General features: G+C 38.0%; 1 protein-coding gene across 7 annotated transcripts in view; it reads left to right on the top strand.

Moving 5' to 3' along the window:
* Positions 1–21,259, top strand: part of KCNMA1 (potassium calcium-activated channel subfamily M alpha 1) — a 407,920-nt gene that overhangs the window by 372,580 nt on the left and 14,081 nt on the right. For all 7 annotated transcript variants that reach the window (XM_050976320.1, XM_050976322.1, XM_009087486.4 and 4 more), the window contains 2 exons: positions 12,272–12,385; positions 15,576–15,706. In XM_050976320.1, the coding sequence (XP_050832277.1) occupies positions 12,272–12,385; positions 15,576–15,706 (245 nt within the window). The remainder of the gene's footprint in view (positions 1–12,271; positions 12,386–15,575; positions 15,707–21,259) is intronic.

Raw genomic sequence — 21,259 nt, forward strand, 5'->3', positions numbered from 1 at the left:
AATTACCTGACCCTTTGCATTTTAATGAGACAACAAGGATTTCATGAAGTGATGTTGTTTCAGTGGTTAATGGTGTCAGCAATGTTGTAATTGTAGGCTGAGGCACATTAGCTGCACAACCACATGTAGGAAGGGTTTCTCTCAACAGGCCCTTTGGAGAATAGAATAGGGTATTATCATTAAGCCTATGTCATTTGCATGCTGCTAATCACTTACTTTATTATCTTGTGTATCCATTGTCTTTCTTTAATTGCTCTTTAAATGAAAATTAAAAATAGTTCCAGTGCCCACGATACTTGTGATAGCATCTTGATTATGAAGATAACTTCAAGAAAATGGAACATATAGTTAATATATTGCAGGAATATAAGATAGTTTGAAAGCAATGTACCACAGCAGGCAGCCTCATGAGCGTAATTCTGGTGTCTTTCTTTGCTTCACTACGTATTGTTTGCTTAATAAATGGTTATTTATATTCATAAAGGTGATGGGGTTTTTCTAGAGATCAATGTCACTGGTTTTGCTTTACTATGGAAGAAGATACAAAGCATCAGTATCTAGCAGACTTACCAGTCTAATAGCAATACAGGAGAAAGCTAGACTTTTGTTCTTTCCAGTTAAATCCTTGTCTGTGATCTCCAAGGCAGAAAAGCAGAATCTATCACCTGCTAGAGATTTGCAGAACTTTGACAGCATTAGATAAAATTTATAAAATTCTTGGCGTTCTGTTTTCAAGAAAGATCTCTTGATTTAAGTTTGACATGATTAAATATGAGACAGCCCAGACTTTCCCTAATAAGCATTTTCTAAAAGATTGCTTGCTTCTGGTTATCAAGAACCTGCTAGTTCTTTCAGCATGTGCAGGATGGGGTATTCAGGCTGACTTGAGGCACAGCCTTTGTTGGAAAATCAATATTGCAGTGCTCCTAATAATACATTATTTTTGCAGAGTTTCAACATCTGAACAAACCAGAGCTGGAAAAGTAAATTATTAATTTTGTAAATGGTATGGTAGGAATTTTTGTTGAAGAAAGTTCTGAACTAGTTCTTATAATTTATTTCTATTCAACACACCCAAATTAGTTTATGGGTAATGGGAATTTTTGTAGTGGATTATTTAGAGACAAGATTAAGATCTTACAAAATGTCTGTAATGTCATAGCAATATGTGATCTTTTGCAAACTTTCCTTAGAACTTTGAAGCAGATCCTGTAGAAGTATAATGGAGATTCCACCTTTAACGTTGATTTGAACTTTGGTTGCTTACTTAAATTTTCTATTCAACTTTAATTGTCAAATACTCTAAATACTAATTTAAGAGCATGATTACTGGCTAGTAGTGAGAAGGAAGGTATCCCTACAGTGTTTACAGCATATATATTTTCTGTAAGTTTGACAGAGTTTTTTCTTAAATGCATAGACAGGCTTTCAGTATGATGGATGCCCATGCAGGGTTTCCTGTTTCAAAGTTCCTGCCAGTCTGCTTGTTCTATGATTTAGTAATGCATCTCTTAGTGAGGGCAAAGACAGGCAGACATTTTTGAAACAGCTCCTCTAAAAGAAAAGGAGACTGAAATCAGGCAATGTAGTGTGGGGCCTGAGAAAATATTTCTTATTTGTTTAATAGATTAATAGGACTAACAGCTCTATAGTTACATTCTTAAGCCATTAGCCACAAGTGCGAACTTGCTCAAAAATAGTTTATGATGTAAAGAAAATCAGATTCAGAACAGGTGCTTGGCCACTTTAACATATACAGTGGTATGTTTTAGAAACTGTGTATATCTGTTGTAAAGCCTCAAAAAATGCAGATTGTTACTATTCTAACTTCTAATTAAATATCTGGTTCTTTAGTGGCCATGTAAACTCATCTGTCTGGACTTATCTTCCATTTTCAGTGGAAGATGTAGACTGAATTATCTAGACAGAGTGCTTCTAAAAATTTGGACTGTGTCTAGATTTTTTTTTTTATGGCAATTTGTTCACCATGTCACATGTCAGTCTGCCTTTACAACTTATCTGCAGACTTATATTTTAGATTGGCCCAAAATCACCACTTCCTAAACTTCCTCACTAGTGACAAAAACCCACATTGCAACTTGAATATTTAGTCTCATAATACTATCAAATAATAATAAATAGACAAAAGACTCTCAGACATAGTCAAAATGCCTGATTGAAAGGAAAGCTATTTCCACTGATATTGGTACTAATGAAATTAAAACAAGGAATTAAAAAAAAAAAATTATCAACCCATTTAACTCTCTACTAAGCAATAATGGATAGGAAAATTAATGTGTTAAGTGTTTGTAGAGATTAAAGTAGTATTTAGATGCATGGATGATAAGAAGTAGTCAGTGCTGAAAACAAAAAACAAACAAACAAAAAAACCCACAACAAAAGAAACCAAAACAAATATAATTTCAAAAAGACTGCTGGAAGTTTTCAGGATGTCTGTACTATGACTGGATACTGCAGTATACATTTTATGATTGCCATTTAATTTTCACTACTTAAAGAATACCACATTACATTTTACTGTTACCACTGTCTTTACCAACTTGTTTGCTAGTGTAATGGGTTTTGGATCCCATATAAATTAAATAAATAAGGAGCTGGTGTAGAGACACTTCTGCAGATACTTCTTTAAATATAAAAAGACTGAACTGTCAGAGGTAAAGAAAACTCTTATAGATTTTAGAAAAACTCTGATAAAATAATGAGTCATTCTGTCATGATAAGGAATTCATTTTCTTTTTAAGATTACTGTTTGTAAGAGGAGAAAGACAGTGAGCCAAAACACTGCAGGCTTAGCAATGGAATTCTCTCTTAAGATTTTACATCACTGGTTTTCTGAAAACCTTTCCTTTTTTCTTGATATATTTGAGCAAATAACTTCTTTATTTACGCTGCTGACTGTATGGTTTGGATATGGCCATCAGAGGCAGAAGTTGCTCTCTGAACTCTTGATTCTGACTGAAGCAGGGGTTTCCACACTTTACAGGTGGGGTGAACCCCGTGGCACCAGTGGTATCACTGCTGATCTTCAGGCAGTTTTACTGACACATCCTTAGGTATTATCGGTAACTAATATATTGCTGCTGGTACAGCATTCAAGAATATTCAACTAGAGAGCTGCTTCAGATTCCTCCTGATCCCACAGCTGTGCAGTTTGTACTTGGGTTTTTTAAATGGTGAAAAAAAAAAGGAGTAGAAAGCAAAGGTTGTGCTTTCCAAGGGAAAGTTGGTTGAGTTAGCATTATATAGACTGGTATAGTTAAAATCAACCTGATACTCATTTTCACACATGATATCTACAGATGTCTTTAACAGGCATGCTACTCTGAAGTTGTGTGCTGCAAAAGGCAGTATTTGAATGACAAAGAGCATGGCTGGGTTTTTTTTTTTTCCCTATTTGTGATGTTCAGTTTGGAGTACTGGTAAAAGGTTTTGGCTTGCAGAAAACATTTGTAGTGGCATGGTGAAACCTTGAGTGCCAGAATTAAATTCCATGTTAAAATGTCTTTTAAAAAAAAAAGTATCTACACATGAACACAGGATCCATGTTCCTTCACTATGAGCGTTTAATAAAGCCCTGAAATTTTTAACAATTTTTTTTTTTAAATCACCTGCCTACTGGCGCTTGACTATTTGCATAAGACAACCTGTACACTAAAAGCTTCTCTGGAATTTGGTGAAATCTGGCAGGACAGGACCTGTGCACAATGTGCTCTCTAGTCAGCGGGCTTTGAGAAGTTGCATTTTACAATAGAGAGTAGTATAGAAGAGGAGCTTTTGTATACTTGAAATAGATTAGACTGCAGGAAATATGCAGGAGGGCCTATGAAGCATACCTGCCAGATAAATTAGAGGTGGTCTTGATCTGAATCCAACCTGTCTCAAAGCTGAGCTCTGGGAATTCAGTTCAGACTTCTTTGATAAAATGGGGCTGTAGCCTTCACAGTTCAATCTTTGATCCCCAAGACAGCCTTGAATGTGGGATTTTAGTTTTGACACAGCCTGTAGAGAAATTAATGGTGTTTTACCATAGGTTTCCAGCTCAGTTCCAGCTTGAGTAATTTGCAAGTCTGCTGGCACTATTTAGCCCACACAGACCATGAAGTCGACCGTAAGTAAGTCCAAGTTGATGGAAAATCAATATTGCTAGAACAGAGTGACAGATGTTGATTATCATAAAATGTCTGTTTAAGCATTTTGTATGTATCCATTTCCTCACTGCAAACACCTGAATTTTTGGTAGAAGTTACAAAGTAATTGTACTTAAAGATGTGGACTCGTCTGCTAAAGAAATTTTCAGAATACATATTCCAAAAAACGACTGCTGTCGTTATTACTGTTGCTGCTCAGGGGAGCTATTCAGATGCCTCATTTATTGGAGCTTAATAGATTAAAAGTCCAAATTGAGTCTCATGATATAAACCTAATCAAATTCTAATCTGCATAATTTTCCCATAAGCAGCGATGGGAAATTTGTTTAATTTATGTTTCAGTAGTTGCCAATCAGATGTTGGACAACACTGTTACTTTTTCTTTTTTAATATTTAAATTGATTACTTGCTATGATATCTGTCTTTGCTCTTCCTTTTACACTAAGGAAAAATTGACTTTTTTGATATGATGGCACAATGTAGAGTCTCATCTAACATGCCAATATATCATTTTTAGTGGTGAGTTTTCCATTTTGTTTCTAGTTATTGAATACCTGTCTCTCTAAAATAGGTAATGTAGCTTAATTTATTTGATCATTTTTAATCAGCATATTTATTTTTGCCTCAGGTCTAAGTATGCAGAGTTGATTAAGGATTAAACTGAAAGGAGTTTGGCATTGTTATATACTAAATCATTTTAGCTGCAAACCTGTGCTACAGTTAGATGCTACTAACTCTGTGCCCCAGAAGCATCTAGTGTACAAAACTATTAAATGGTAAATGCAGAGTAGGAACAATTAAAAAATAAAGTTTGTAAAAAAAGTAGCTAAAAAAGGGAAATTTATTTTGTTTACTGCATAAAGAAATAGAGTTTCCATTCAGGCAGACTTGAGGGAAGTGCTATGGCTAGTAACTACATATTATCTTACTTAAAGTGACAAAAATAGGAAGAAGTGAAGATTAAGGCTGTGCTCTGCAAAGTATTAGTAAAGAAAGCCCATTTGTTTTGGTAGTTTTGGGTTGTGTAAGCTTGTGGTGAACCTTGGCAGAGTTAGGGTTTGGGTAATTAGTGCATAAGATTTTGTGAAGGGAAAAAGATTCCTACAAAGCCAACAACAACAACAACAAAAAAACTAGGCAGTTTCAGGTGGATGTTGTTTTTTGGGGTGTGTATGATGGGGAAACTCAAAATGGCACTTAAACTGGGAAGGGGTTTATAAAAGTACCTGTTAACAGACAGGTTATATATTAATTAATTTACACGTGATTCTGCCCTAGGCTTAAAATATTCCGCTTTTCTAATATATTATGCTGTTCACAATTGAAATGGAATCAATGTGGTGTGATTCAATGCTAGACCTCAAGATGATGAAACTCCAATCCTTCTCTTGATCTTTGTTTTTACAGCTTAATCCTACCTTGTTAGAGCAGCCTAAAAACCAGCAGGCCTGTAAATCATTTACACTTTCAGCACATGGGGCCACTAACTCATCCAGGAATGGATCTCACACTTTGGGGAGTGGAAACTAGCATTGATCCCACTGCCCTGTGCTTCCATTAGAGCTTTGATTTGGATATTTTTACTGTAGGTTTCTGTAATTCAGCAGAAAGTGTCTGAAGTGACACAAGAGAAGAGCACTTCCTTGGCAGAAAGTGGCAGCTGGTTCTGTGTGACATTGTCTCTCAGAGTTCAAAGCTCCAGTGCAAGGCATCCCAAAGCATTGGAGGGATGCTAAAGTAGAGAAAGATGTCCTTCTTCAGCCTTCACTTTCTGTAGATTTACCTTGGGCTATGTTTGGGCCTGGAGCATCTCTGAAGATGCTCTCTCTCTCAGAGAGCTGGGAGCTTATGGAGTCACATCTGGCCTCCCACATTCCTCTCCTTTCCCAGACCTTTAGCGACAATCTCCAAGAGATTATTGGATATTCCGCACAAATCACAGTGAAACTCAGAACTGAAGCCAGAATTTAGGATTTCCAGGTTCTCAGGCCAAACTACAACTCTCTGTCTCAGACCCCATGGGACACTGAAGCTAGAATTGTTTCTAAATTGAATGGCTGTAACAGATTCCCATGAATGTCAGCAGCTCTTTAGCTGCATGACTGCTGCTGAACTTTCCAGGTATACCCAAGGGCTGTACTTTGGAGAATAACAGGTATAGTCTATCATTCAATTGAATTCACAGGAATATTAATGACATTGTCAGCAAACAGTAGCAAAGGGATACAACTGTGAGGTCCTTTCTGAGAATTATTTCTTTTTGGCTGCCTCTGCTTAATGAAAATACTTGTCCCATATTTCTGCATGATAACCTGTCGAGGGCGTGTTTGGCAGTTCACCACTTATGTGTTATTCATACATGCTCCAAATATTATTGTTGTCTCATATTCTTTAGGTGAACCAGAGGTAGCTGGATGTGCATATGCTTTTTAAATTATATTTGAGGACTTTAGTGCATATATCACTCAGTGAATACCATGACATCTTTCCCTAAAATAGCATTATTTAAAGGGTGCTATCAATTTACAAGGTGCTTTAATAACAAAGCCACAACCTTTAGGTCTGTCAAGTGGATTTTCATTTTGGGATAGTGCCTTCTGCCTGCACGGAGTTCCAGCTTAGTAAAATGTATATCTTTGAAAAGGAAGGGAGGAAAAGAAAAAAAGGGGCAGAGAAAAAGGGGAAGAGAATCATAAAGGATCCATTATAGTCCTTGAGAACAGAGCATATCTTATAAATGTAGCATAAAAATCCATTTTTGTGAATATGCCCATCTGGGTCTTGGTGGAGTCAGTGGAACAGAAGCAGTGCACATCCACTAGACAAATTTCCCTCTGCATTAAAACCCTAGTGAACCTTTATTGGTCCCCTCAGCAAACTCTAAGAATATATTTACTCTATGAAGAGCAAACTTTCCTGCATTTTGTGGGACATTACTCAGTTAAGTGACCTGCAAAGAAACAAAAATTAGTGGTTTATGGCCAGCACAATCAGCAGATCATTTGGCTGTCGAGCCAGTTGCTAACACATAAGCAGAGCAAAATTGGTGGTTCTTTCAGTGCAAAAAAGGGATGTTTAGCCATTGCAGCATTCTTTAATTTTGAACTTCATCACAGTGCCACTGTGGATCTCAGAATACCTGCATGTTACTGCTGAGACAGTTAGTGCCTCCCTGGGTCAGCCTGGCTCAAGAGGCACAGAGCTCACGAGCTCACGAGCTCTGCTCCCTTTGTTGGTGGTATTTTGTAAGGGACAGTGAGTGAGGTTTTATAGGCACCTGGCCATGCTGAGCTCAGAGCAGGGGAGCACTTGCATCTCCTGCTAAAAAGAGCTCGCCTGCTATTACCGAGGAAATTTGCCCTGTGTTCTCTTTCCACAAAGGTGAGAACATCTTTAAGACTTAGATGTTTGCTTCTATGTAATTGGTTGGGTTTTGCCTACTTCTGTGAGCAGTAGTATCTTAGAGGGAGCTGGGAAATGCTCTTTGCTCAAAATCACGATGTTGAACCATCAGCTTTCTGCAGAGAACTGCAGGAGGCTCAAACTCCTTCTGAGCTGAGGAGGGACTTGGGAGTCCCTGCCTGTTAGGGAGAAGCAGTGGCTGCTGACTGCCAGGCCTTACTGACTTGGAGCATGTCAGGAGCCCAAAACCTGTGTTCCTCTCAGAGCTGTGGAATTCTGTATCCCCTGCTTGGCAGTATCTTGTTTCAGAGGCACATAGGGGTGGTCTGCCTCCTCCTGAAGCTTCCTCAGTTTGATAAGGGAGACCTCATTGCTCTCTCCAGCTATCTGGAAGGAGGTTGTAGTGAGCTGGATGCTGGTCTCTTCTCCCTGGTTACAGGTGAAAGGACAAAAGGAAATGGCCCCAAGATATGCCAGGGGAAGTTTAGATTGAATATTAGTGAAAATTTCTTCACTATAAGGGTTGTCAAGCATTGGAACAACATTCCCTGGCTGCCCAGGGAAGTGTTGCAGTCACCATCCCTGGAGGTATTTAGGAGACATTTAAATGTGACACGTAGTGACATGTTTTAGTGGTGGACTTGGTAGTGCTGGTTTGGACTTGATGATTTTAAAGGACACTTCAAACCTAAGCAATTCTATAACTCCATGTATAGATTATCACTATTGCCAATGGTGGTGGGTTGACTGTGACTGACATCTAAGTTCCACAGTGAGAAAAAAGCTCATGGCCTGAGGTAAAGCCAGTTTAGTAAGTGAGCAAAACAAAAACAAGCCACAGAAAAAAGAAAATTTCAAGTGATATAAAGTAAACCACTCACCCAGTACAGCAGTTTGGTACCAGATGCAGTGACTGCTGGATCGACTTTTGCTTTAGCTCCTAACTGCTGGCAAAGAGAATTCCCTTCTCCAGAAGTCTTCCCCTCTGTCACTGCACTTCCTTCCACAGGCACTGTGCTCAGACTTGCACAGGCATGTGAGTTTTTCTGTAGAGGTTGCTCCTGTTAAGCAATTGCAGCCAGAGCTCCCCCAGTTGTTGGTAGAACAAGGAGATACTGTGTTTGTAAGATCACAACTATCAGCCCTGTTTCACGATTTTTATGAGCATTAATGGAACAAGGTTTGGGGACTGAAGGAGAAAATGGAATATGAAAAGGAAAATGAAAAGAGGCTGTGAGGAAAGCATGTCATTTCTAAATGAATGCTCTGTGCAGAGGAATTGAATCTTTTCACAGCTGAAAATGGATCTTAAATCTGATGCCTTAGCTTGTTTCAGCTTCTGTAATGAAATAGAGTTTTCCTAATACCCTGTGACCTGAATTTCTCCCTGCTTTATGGGTGCTATTCCTTGACGTACAAACCTGTATTTTCTCAAGTCAGCATTTGATGATGGATGTCAAAATACAGGTCATGTATTATGCATATAGCATTACCGATTTAAGGTGTTTACTTGTCAAGTTGAAGAAATTCAAAAATGTCACATTCACTGAATCTGCACAGCTGTCACTTGTAGTTTTTCATGCCTTTAAATGAAAGTTCTGATAAAGCAGGTTAGTTTCCTGCACTTTTTTTTTTTGTTTTGTTTTCTCTTCTGGAGGAAAAAAATAGCCTGTGTATGGAAATTAGTTTGTGACTTGGGAGCAGGAATGTGTCTTGAAGGTGTTTGATGGCTTGTGACTCCAAACATAAGCACACAAAATCCCCAAATATTTCCTTTTCCTGAAAACACTGCACAATTTTTATATTTCTTAAATTTCTAGAAGTGTCTGATTTAAGTGTGAGCAAGGAAATTAAATTATCAGAAACTTCTCACGTCTTTCAAGACAGTAGGATGAAAAATATTAAGGCATGAGTCTATTTTTCATTCAAGGAGAAAACACAATCCCTTTAACATGCTTCCTGCATTTCAGACTGAATGCACTATGTGTGCAGTGTGCAATTACAGAGCTTCTGACAGTCTGTGTCTAACAAAAATGCCACATTTACTTCAATCTTCTGACACCATCCCAGGAAGACAAATATTCTAAGGGTTAGGGAGGTGGCTACAAATGGCCTTGGATGGAGAGTGTGCGTGTCTCTGTGTCCGTGCACGTTGCAGTGAGGGGGGGGCAAGAAGAACTTGCACATTATCTGAGTTACACTAGCTTGCTTCAATTTGCTTTTAACTGGCAGGGAAATACTGCTGTGCTTGTACCACCTGAAGGGTCTGATTCACTAGAAGGTGTGTTAGGAAGTGTGCCCTGAGACGTGGGAAAAGGGCTTCAGGAAAAAAAGGAGAAGCAGAGCCTCCAGGGGTACTCTGAGCAGCACAATCCCTGGAGTGCAGGGGAACAGTATTAGTTTTGTTTACTTTTAGATAAGTGAGCATGAAAAGTCATCATGTTGCCATTTTGACTTGTAATTTACCAGGGGACACAACTGGGCCTGCCATCTTAATTGCTCTAGAAACCTGCAGCTACCTGAGCTTTTTCTAATGAGACAAAGGCTTTATCTTGCATCTCCTTAAAGAATGCATTCCATAATAGAATACAAGACACTGGATCCTGCTGCAGAAGGAGGTGGCATACTAATACCCACCTGTCTCAGATAGCATTTCCTCCCCTTGGAGTCCCACTTATAATTTTTCTGCTGTTGTGAGAGTGTCAGTGTTACCTGTAACTTACAAGGGGGTGACTGAAAGACCTCTGTCAGACCCAGCTGGTGAGCCTGAGGAATCTCAGGCTCTGCCGTGAAGAGATAAACATCCAAAGGGCCAAAACAGCTCTCAGTCATAGTGCCAGACACAAGGAACCATCTGCAAACTGAAACTGGCTGGGACCACAGCTCACTGTCACCAAGCTGAGTTCAGCGCCACAGGGGGTGCTACATGGCTGATGTTAACATTTCTGATTGCCTCTAAGAAATCTGCTTTATAAAGATTTTCTATCCACTGGTATTACTATATAGAATTGCTCTAGTGACTTAGGTTTCTCTATGACAATGTTTTTGTCTTGCAAGCCCATTGAAGATATCATATCCTTTTCTCCTGAGGAATTTCTTCACAGACTTTTCACTCTCTTCTTAAGCTATCCTGTCTGTACAATCACCATGTTCCACCTAGTTTCCTTGTGATAGTCAGAATGAAATCCATACCAGTACCTTCTGCAGAGCTAGGAAAGTCTCTTCCCAGTGATTTTAGTTTTATTACCCGTATATTTTCAATGATTTGCAGAAAAACATAGAGATAGATGACTGGAAGGAGAAAATTAAATCCCATTACATCAAGAAGCCCAGATCTAGTGGTCCTTGTAGTTTAGGGGCAGTTTAAGAGTGATGTAATTATCACTGGAAGAGAACTGTATACAAGTCTTTAAGACAGTATAAAACCAGCATGATATGTTAACAACCACAATTTAGTTTAGAGATTTCCTGGTTTCTAACTAGGTCCCCAAATTGAAGGTAAGGTATCATGTGATCTTCCTCTGAATTCAGTACCAGGTGAATGTATCAATGAATTTAACAGAGTGAAACAATTTCCACACTGCAAGATAGTGAATTTAAACCAGGAATTAATTAGTTGAGAATAAGTGTGTGGAGAATTCAGCACTAGTGACAAAGGACCAAAGGTCTGTCACCTGGATGTCATGTGTGAAGTCAAAGAACTTGGGAATAATATGGCAAAGAAATAAATGGAATGTGTCCTTTTTTTAAGTGTTGTTTAAAATAAACTTGGCTAAATTTTATTCCTAGCAGACAAATATTTGTCTAAAAATGCTGCCTTGATATTGGTCTACTGCTCTATGAAACCATAAAGTCACTTTCTAGCTTTACCATCACTTCTGCAATGACATTAAATGAGCATTCCCATGTTTTCTGTAGCTTTACTGGAAAAGGGGGATGGAATGCATTAGTGTCAGTGGTGAATTTCCAGTCCTGCTATTGCATAGGCTTTTGTGTAACTACCCATTTTTAAGTACTTACAATCAAACTCCAAAAAGTTTCGCTGGGGTATTTTTTGTTTGAAGGAAAAAAAAAAAAAAAGATAAAACCACTCAATGTCAAGAGCTCCATTTCAAATGGTAGACAATCTGGCTGAAAACAGTCTTTTTTAAAGGTGAATGTTGCTGGTCGCTGGTCTCCAGATTTTTTTTTTTTTCTGTGACTGCCTTCCAACATGTTTCTTCTCCCACTTTTGTTTCCTTCAAATTGTCACTCTTTCCAGTTCTTTTCAAGCAATCTTCTCACATACCATTTGAAAACCTGTGTCTCTTTCCTTTCATCCTATCTTTTTGTCTTGTAGACTGGACCCTTCCATCCCAGTATTCCTGCAATTGTAAACCTCATAGAAATACATATTATAAATGGTACACATGAAAATTACAAAAACCCTGCCAAGTGTGGGTGGAAGTGCTCTTGGAAAACAGTTAGATAATTTTAAATCTGGATTTCTGTTCAAACCTAAAACTGGCTAATGGAAGCAGTTTGTTCCTCATGGTTGTATTACCATTTACAAGCAGTACTCTTCAAAATCCTAATTGCTGTTTAAGTAAAGGTGTTTTGTTTGGTTTGGTTTGTTTTTGGTTTTGGGTTTTTTGTGTAGTTTGTCCTCTGTAAGGTTTTTCTATTTTTCTCTCTTCTTTTTTTTTTTTCCTTCTTTTTAGGCTTTACACCTCCTGGGATGGATAGAACATCTCCAGACAATAGTCCAGTCCATGGCCTTTTACGTCAACCCTCCATTACAACAGGAGCCAACATCCCTATAATAACAGAGCTAGGTAAGAAAAGCTAAAATTTATCCTTCCATATACATTCCCATGTCTTTTTCCCACTTTCCTTGTTTTGTAGATACAGAAAAATTACCCATACTGGATCTTACACTGTTACATTTTCTCTTTTGATAAGTGTTTTAAATTACTCTCTCTAAAGAAAGTTTAGTAACAGTTGATTCACTTTATTTGAATAACTGAAATATATTTCCCTCCTTTGGGTTTTCTCCATTTTCTTAAATAAATATTCTATCAGACAAGACGCTTTTTGCATAGTGTAACAAACAAGCAGGGGTCTTTGGGCTAAGGTTAGAAAAGGAAAAAGGCCAGAGTAAGTATAAGCAGATATTTCCTGTGCATTTAATCAATTGTAAGAGGCCATTTGTTTATTTCTTCATGGTCCAAAACTGTTTAATCATGTGTAACCAAACTCTGTGTAATAGTATGAGATATTTCACTCCTGAGAATATGATGATGGTGGGTAACTAGGCTCTGATTTCCACTCTAGCTGTGGGTATTTATGTTGTCAAGCGGTGTGATGTGAAGTGCAGAAGCTGTTCTGTTTTTTTCATGGCAAATACAAACTTGATTTGTGGTCCTTTGTCCTGTTTTCTTTTTCAGTTTTATTTTTTAGAGCCTTACCTGTCTTTTTCCCTTACTTTATTCTCTTTCTGTACTTTCTTTTCCCCCTAAATACTTTACTTACTAGCTAAGCCTGGCAAACTTCTGCCTTTGGTTTCAATCAGTCAGGAAAAAAACAGTGGAACCCACATTCTAATGATAACTGAACTGGGTAAGAAGTGCCTTTTTCCTTCACATCACTGTGTTATTTTCTGTTGTTCTTACTGTCATCAGCTTTTCCTTTATTTATCTGGCTGTATCAGAGGGGCTACCCTCATGGCACTGCTTTGAATGTGTTTTATTTGTGGTTCTGGTTGAAATTGACTGTCTTGTTCTGGTCTTCTTAATGATTTTTTTTTTTTTTTTCACGCAGCATCAGTAAACCTTTGATCACACTCGTCTGACCTGCCGGCTGTTTTCATAGCACCTCCTCACCAATTCATTCTTTTTGGCCTAAGTCCCCACCTCCCTGGCCCTCACTCTCCTACACCAATTTCTCTCCCCTTTTCTCTCTTCTTTCTCTTTCTTTTTGTTAGTTCAGCCCGTTGTCAATTTGGTGGACATGCCTTAGCAGCTTTTCACAGGAAGTCCAAGAAGAAGTAAAAGATACCAGAGAAAACCCCAAGCGTCATACTTTCCCTCAAGCTATTTTTTTGTTTATTTTGTAGAGTAAGGCTTTTTCTCAGAAGCTCAGGTTTTGAAGCTGTAGAGCAGCAGCCAAGCTCCTGCGTGGTTCCCTCTCAACACAGAGTGCTCTCACCAGCCTTTGGAGCAGCGTTTGAGGAGCTTTTCCCTGTGGCACAGCACCTCCCGTTTGCACCCAGCTCTCCTGGCCCACAAATCCCAGTGTGCTAACTGGCATCAGGAGGATAAAGACACTGAGGATAAGCACACACCTGCAGAGCTCATGATAGGTTTTTAGTAGCTCAGGAACTGACCCCACACATGGCTAGCACGGTGTCCAAGTCAGGTGTTAGTGTGCCAGATGGAAGTGGAAAAGGAGGGCTACTGTCAATGGTGCCTACTCTCAACTAGCAAATTCAACTGAGCTACTAGCTGTTCAAAAAGTACATTTTGATACAGCAGGCTTTCAAATACTGCATTGCTTAAGAATCTGGAGATTAAATTGATAGGTATTGTATACTAAAAAAAGAAGTATTTTGGATACTGGTGTTTTCTTGGATGAAAGTCTTCTGATTCCCAGGGCAGAACATTTCTCTTATTACAGTACTAAGGTGTTATGTTTTAGCAATTACATCAGGGAGTGCAAAGGCAAGAATTTTAAATTCTCTCCTCATCTCGTTTAGACAGCTGTCATGAGGCTTTATGTGCAGTAATTCATGTTTTGTAAGTTAAGCATAGCAAGCACAGTAGTATAGAGAGTTTGATAAAGGAGTGGTGTACAAGAAAACTATATGGGAAGGACTGAAACTGTATGAGAAGGAAGATCAGAATAGTAGGCAGAATCATTTCTGGCTTTAGAAGTCCAGAGCTGAAATCTGATCAAGTTAACAGCAGTTCTCATGTTATTTTCAAAGTTTGCTGGTTGGCTCAAGAGATGTGTTCACATGGGGAATAGGGATATCATCAGTGTGTGCAGTTTCAAATGCTCAAAAAGTTTTTCATTTCCCTTTCTTGCATGGGAACTGAAATTAATTTGTCATTTAGTAAGTTGAAGGGTATTTCAATGGCATAGCTAAGCAGTCTGTGCTTTCATGCCTGAGGGAGACTAATATGGAAATGAAATATTTCATGAAATATGATCCACTTGATACACTGATCTCAAGGAAACAAGTATTTTTAGTTGGAATGAGTTGGAGGCAGAGGGCTTAACTGTGACAATGAAATGCCAGAGAAAGTCAAAATGACGAATACTACTTTATTTGGGCTTTTCTCTAAAACAGCCTGCTTTAGATTCTTTTTCACACTGGCTAATGTAGAATTCGTGGCTGAGAAAGTGAAGTTATGGAGACAAATATCTGAACAAAAGGCAGTGCTGCAAGAGAATAACTGCTCGTTCATTCAGATAGATGCATGTTAAAGGGACAGTTTATCCTCTTTTGAGCCCTAAGTGCATTAACACCACTCCAGTAAGAATCACAGCAGCACATCTAAGAGATGCCTGTGGGCTATATCAGGATTTTATTGACAGCCTCTATTTTACAACGAGGTTCTAACTTTGTATCTTGTGGTAGCGTTTCACATTAACTGTACATGCATACAGCCTCAGCCACTGTACCCCGCCAATATACAAGATTGTCTCAATATACAAGTTTATCATAAATCTCATTTTGAGCACAGGCAACTGGTGCCACGAAGCTGCTTTACAGGAAAGGGATAGGAACCTGTCAAGAACAAGAGTGTCACCTCTTACGAGCAAGATAAGGAGCTACAGATTTTTAAATGCACATTTTCACATCCATCTTGATTTCATTTTCAGTGACGTCAAAGACACAAGTCTGTGTTTCCAGACATATGCCGTTTCTTTTTCTTTGGCTGTGTGATGTGTAAGGTCACGTGCTGGTGACCCAGAAACACCTTTCCTTTCTACTCCTAATATAATGATTGTTATTTTCAGTAAATGATTCAAATGTTCAGTTCTTGGACCAAGACGACGATGATGATCCCGACACAGAACTGTATCTCACGCAGCCTTTTGCCTGTGGAACCGCATTTGCTGTCAGCGTGCTGGACTCTCTCATGAGCGCAGTAAGCAAACAAATCTTTTCATTCCCTTCTAGCAGACTTGCTGTGAGAGAGAGGGAAGGTGTAGAATCATTTCCTAAGGTAGGCAGGAGAATAGGCTTTTTTCTTAGGTGCCAAGAGAATTTTGGAACCTAAGCTAGGTTATTTTCTTAGTTGGACATATAACTGAGATATCCAGGACTTCCATGAGTCCACAATTTTATAAGGAAACTGTCTCATGTCAGGTTTTAAGAATCATGCTTTCAAAAAAATATTGTCCCTTCTGCCTAAAATCCAGACTCAAATTCAGTGTGTCAGTCCCTGTGCTCACCATTCTTGTCAGACAGCATCAACTGTGTTTTGAGCTTTTAATTTCCTGTAGCTATGAGCAATGCTCTGAGTATGAGTGCTGGGGGACACTGATAGAACTCCATGAAAGCCATTGTACACATCTCATGAACTCTATTTGTGTGAAGAGAGGTTATCCTCTCTTTTTTCATTTGGATTTTCTTATTAATCAAAACTTCAGTGCATGCCAGAAACTACAGATGGTGGCCTCTGGTTATGTCTACATTGGGGCTTTTGTTTGCAGCCATAGCACAGTTCTGAAGCAAAGCCCTCAGTCATGCTCCTTTTTATCCTCCTCATATTGGCTATGTTTCCAGACCAGTCTTGCTCTGTGTGAGTTGCACTTCATTCAGAGAGACCTTAAACTATGCTAGATATTTCAAGGATGTAGTCTTTTTAAAATCTGAGCATGGGCTTTCTGAGCTCACCATGGAATAAAGCTCCATAGTGCTGGGAAAGATCTGTTGTACACCCCAAGTAATACTATATATAAGCAGATGGGTTTCTCTAAAGGAGCCAAGTCTGACCTTCACCTGAATTCAGAATTAAACTTTTTTGCTTTTAAGAAAAATTTGTAGTGATCTTTATGATTTATTATTTTATTTGTATTTCGTATTTATGTATCTGTATTTGTAGTTTTCCCTGCTATATTTTCCATATGTTCCATCCACAGATAAATGAGTCTACACAGATAAAATTTTATTCTAATGCCCTAGGAGTTTTCAATAACCTCAGACATTGCTTTTCTTGAAAGCTATTTACAATATTTTGTAGATGTAACAAGTTCAGAAAACCTAAGCATGGACTCCTAAACTCTGTACTTTCTCTAATTAAAATCTCTATCTAAAAAAATTTTTAGCATATTCACATTATAAATCGGAATAGTTTAACAAGAAGGTTCCAAATGTTACTTAGAGCTGTTTATCTTCTCCCATTATTATCCAAGTCAATGTCTCTGAATGTATTGTTCAGTAGGGCACTTCAGAATCAAGTAAAAGTGGGGTTCATCCTTCTGCTTGCCACAGAAAGAGTGCAATACTGTGTGGACATCATTGCTTCCTTGTGCAAAGGTGTCTCAAGTAAATAATGGTGATGCAATAAAAATAGGTACAGCATGCCTGTTCAGAAATCGTAATGTATTTAGTTATTGTTAGCTTTTACCAATTCTTAGTTTTGGGCAACATGCCCCTCTGTTCTTGCAGTTCTGTAAAACTCCTTTTACTAAACATTTTCACATCTAAGTGGTCATATTACGTGTCAGGGACAGTGCAGCCTGAAGCCAGAGAAATGTGTTAACAAGAGTAGAAAATTCTCTACTTTAAAGAAAAAAATACTAATCAAGAAGAAAGGCAAGGATTCAGTCAGTTAGAATTGTTCACTATCCTGTCTTTTCTTTCACCAGTTTTCTCATCAGTGGCAGTGTTATTTTCTCTTTATTCCTCAAAGGCCCAGCAAGGAGTTGGAGAAGTACAATTCTTCCTGACCACTCAGAAAGTGTAAAATGTGTGAGATGTTCTCCCTTTACTATCCATATTCTCGTGGGGAAGGTGTGTTATCCTTTTACCTCTTCTCCAAGGAAAAGACTGTTTCTCACACAAACTAATCTGTTGTCGCTATACTATTTCTTGCCTTTCTTTTTTTCCTAAAGTACACTTGATTTTAGCAAACAGCTTCTATTTAATGTGTCTAACTTCATACTTTACAGTAGGGGAAACTGAACCCCAAATCCTAGCTAAACTGTGAGAACTGTAGTCAAGCTTTCATCCTATTAATTGCACAGGAATTCTGTAAGTATATAATGTGCACTCTGCTGTCTTTTGCTGAGTGCACATTATATACTTACAGAATTATTTTTCTGTCTTACTTGGAGACAAGTATATAGTTCATTATTCTATCTAGTTAGTGATTCAGTGGGTTTTACTGCTTATTTTTGATAGGAAAATTCCAGTTTATGATCCCTGTTTATATCTGTGTAATGAAAATTCCTGTTATAGTGTACAATGCAAATGTTCATGAGCTGCTCCTTTAAGAATTAATCTCTTCCCACAGTAGTGGGGTTTTGTAGTAAAACAAATGTAAGAAAGATTAGAAAGTCAAATAACAGCCATGCAAACAGTACTATTTCTGACCTGTGGGTCATTTGAAACATGCACATAGATGTATGCATAAGGAAAAAATCTACAAAATATATCTGAATTAATTTGCCTAAGTATTCTGTTATTGGACAATAATAATAATAATTCTACAGTATTAGTCAGTATTAAATTATGATTTTATTTTTTATAGTTTTATAATATTGAAGTAGTGCATTAAACCCAGCTCATGAATCACAGATCAGAAAATGTGGTAACTTTCTAATTCAAGTCCGAGTGCTGGAGATCTTTAAGTTCTGCTAGTTTAGCATTATTTCCTATAAGATGACAGTACTGGACATTTTAAGTTTGAAATTTTCTTTTATTTCCATATTTCAAAGGTAAAAGGCTTAATGTACTTTACTTTTTAAAGTGCCATGTCATGTACACACAGTTTGGCTTTGCAGCAAAGGCAGTATGTTCCACCAGCCCAGGATTCACAGGGCAGTAGCTCAAACACCATTGCTCAGAGGACAATACCCAGCTCAAAACCTGTGTTGTGATTTTGTTGAGTTGGTAGCAGGGTCACCAAGTTTGGTTCAAGAGCTTTACTGTGCTCTGTGGGAAGGCTCTGGGCTTGCTTCCTGTTTTAACTGTGGCAGTGGCTATTGTTTAAATGCTCCAAATAATCATTACTATGTCTTTGAAGAGACATCTGCTGCCATCAGGTACTTAAATGATATATTAATATTTATTTTGTGGTAGCATATAATACCCAGGGATATAATACATGTTGTCTGTCAGTCTCAAGGCAAAAGCACTTCTGGACAGCAGAGCATGCCTTCATCACCAAGTGAAATGTAACTAAAAAGTGTGGGATTAGAAGCACCTTTTAGATTATGTAACTGGTTTTCAAAAATGGTGTCTTCAGCTATATAGAAGTTATATGATATAGGATAGTCAAAGGAGCAAGTATTTGAGCAGAAGTACTTCTTTCTGGGTCTTGTTGAGATAGTTATTCTATAAAATCCTGTACATGCAAGGAAACCCGTTTTCAACACACAGAACCTTCAAACCTTTTCAACACACAAACTTTCCAAGGTTTGAGCAGTTGGCCAGAGAGGCAGAGCTTCCTCCTCTTGGCACAGAAGACACGAGAACTGCAGCAGTTCTGGCAGGCTGGTGGCCCTCTCACACTACCACTGCAACAGACCCAAGGTTGTGCTGGAGACAAGGATCTCCAGATGATACCACTTAACATTCACTACCCTGTAATTCATTTTCTTGTGCCAGAACTTCAGGTCTTGATTGTTTTCTGTATTACCAAATCCTACTTTTTCTTCATATAAACAGAAGTACAGAATGGAAGAAAATCATTAAAACAGTTAAAAATAACTTTTCATTATGTCTCGTACTCCAGAATTCTCCCTAAGGGATCCTCACAGTCTCATTTATACAGAAAACAAACTGTTCTAACCTTTGATGTGAACACAAGATGATTTTTCATGCAATTCTGCTCAGAGAATAAGTAAGCAGCATCTTGTAACTTAAAAGTGTCCCAAACTTCTTTAAAATTTGGACAATAGTATAAGAATTAATTGATTTTCAAATGGTGAAATGCTGATATTTATTGTCTGCTGTTTATTCTGTCTCAAAGACCCTTTTTTATTGGTATGAATTACTGATGTTAGCTCAGTCATTCCTCAGGTTTGCATATATATTATTCCTCCAACTCAATAAGAAAAGCAACTTAAAATATTTGTTTGAAAGTGAGGTTAAAAACCACATGAGGAGGAGGAGTCTTCTTAAAAGAATTCATTTAAAAACACACTAGCAAACACCAAAAAGGCAGCTATAACTTGAAAAATGACAATTTTAGTGTAATTATAAATGAAAGGCAAAGTGCTATTAAAGTTAAAGCAATATTATTAAAAGATGTGCTAATTTTCAGTTAAATTTTCTGTAGAAGACCAATTAGTTTAAAAGACATGACAGCATTAACTGCAAAACATAAGCACTCTGGTAATTATACTTTAAAAAATGATTGAAGAAATGGGAAAGCATCCTTGAAACATTTGAAAGAGCTGCACTACAATTCCGAAGCAAGGGCTAGGTGGCACTGCTAGCTCAGATATCTGTGTCACAATTTCCCTGCTATTTACCATTTTCAGTGTGTATGATGCATTTCTTTTTTTCTGTGCTTAGAATACACCTATTTCATACTCTCATTCCTGATGCTGATTAAAGTGGTATCACATCTGTCCAGTGTGGGGTTTGGTTAACGACAGTAGCGAACAAGTATTTCTTCAGTTTTGATTTTACACTCAACAAAAGGGATTTTTTTTCCATCACTGGAAAGTGCCTTGTTACTTTAAGTACAACAGCACCTTTCCAAAGACATTCTGTAGATCAGTTTCTTATAAGTACTGGCATATTCAGGCCATGTACCCTCCCACAGAGCAAGTAGAAGATCACTCTCAAATTAATTTCAGTGTATTATTATTCCAAAGGAAATGGATATCAGCTAGTTCAGCTTATCAGTGTTCCCCTAGTTCCAAACTGGCAAGATGTAATGAGGAGTCTGATTTTTGTGACAATCAAAAGCATGGGCAGACAGCTTTTTCTTGAGGGGTGCTAAATACTTTAGTACAGAAGGAAGCAATCCTGTTTAGCAGAAGGTGAGAAGTTACAGCTTCCTATTCACCCATCTTTTCTTGCTTATGGTTGGATATTTTCTGAGCAGATGCAATGCTGCCACAGTTTGTCCTGAAACTTGGAATCTTTTCTCCCAGTGATTGCAAAAAAAACCAAAAAACAAAAAACAAAAACACTAAACCCAAGAAATATCTTTTGGCTGCACTTATCCATCTGATTGAATGGTGCCATCCACATCAGTCATGGTGTGAAACCCAAATTAAGCCATTGTTCCAGAATAAATGCTGCTTCCTTTGCTAATAAGGGTCTTAGCTTTGCCTTAGAGGTATAGCACAGTGGAAAGAGTTGCCAAAGAGGTGACTCTGATTTCATCTCAGGGACATCAAGGAAGAAGTAATTGCAAAATAAACAATCATGCCTGAATGTCTTCTCTCTCTCACCGTGGCAATTCCTATTAAACATCATGTAATCGCTCCAGACTTACATTCCTGCAAGGGGTCAC

Source organism: Serinus canaria, chromosome 6 (genome assembly GCF_022539315.1).
Source record: "Serinus canaria isolate serCan28SL12 chromosome 6, serCan2020, whole genome shotgun sequence".
Lineage (NCBI taxonomy): Eukaryota > Metazoa > Chordata > Aves > Passeriformes > Fringillidae > Serinus > Serinus canaria.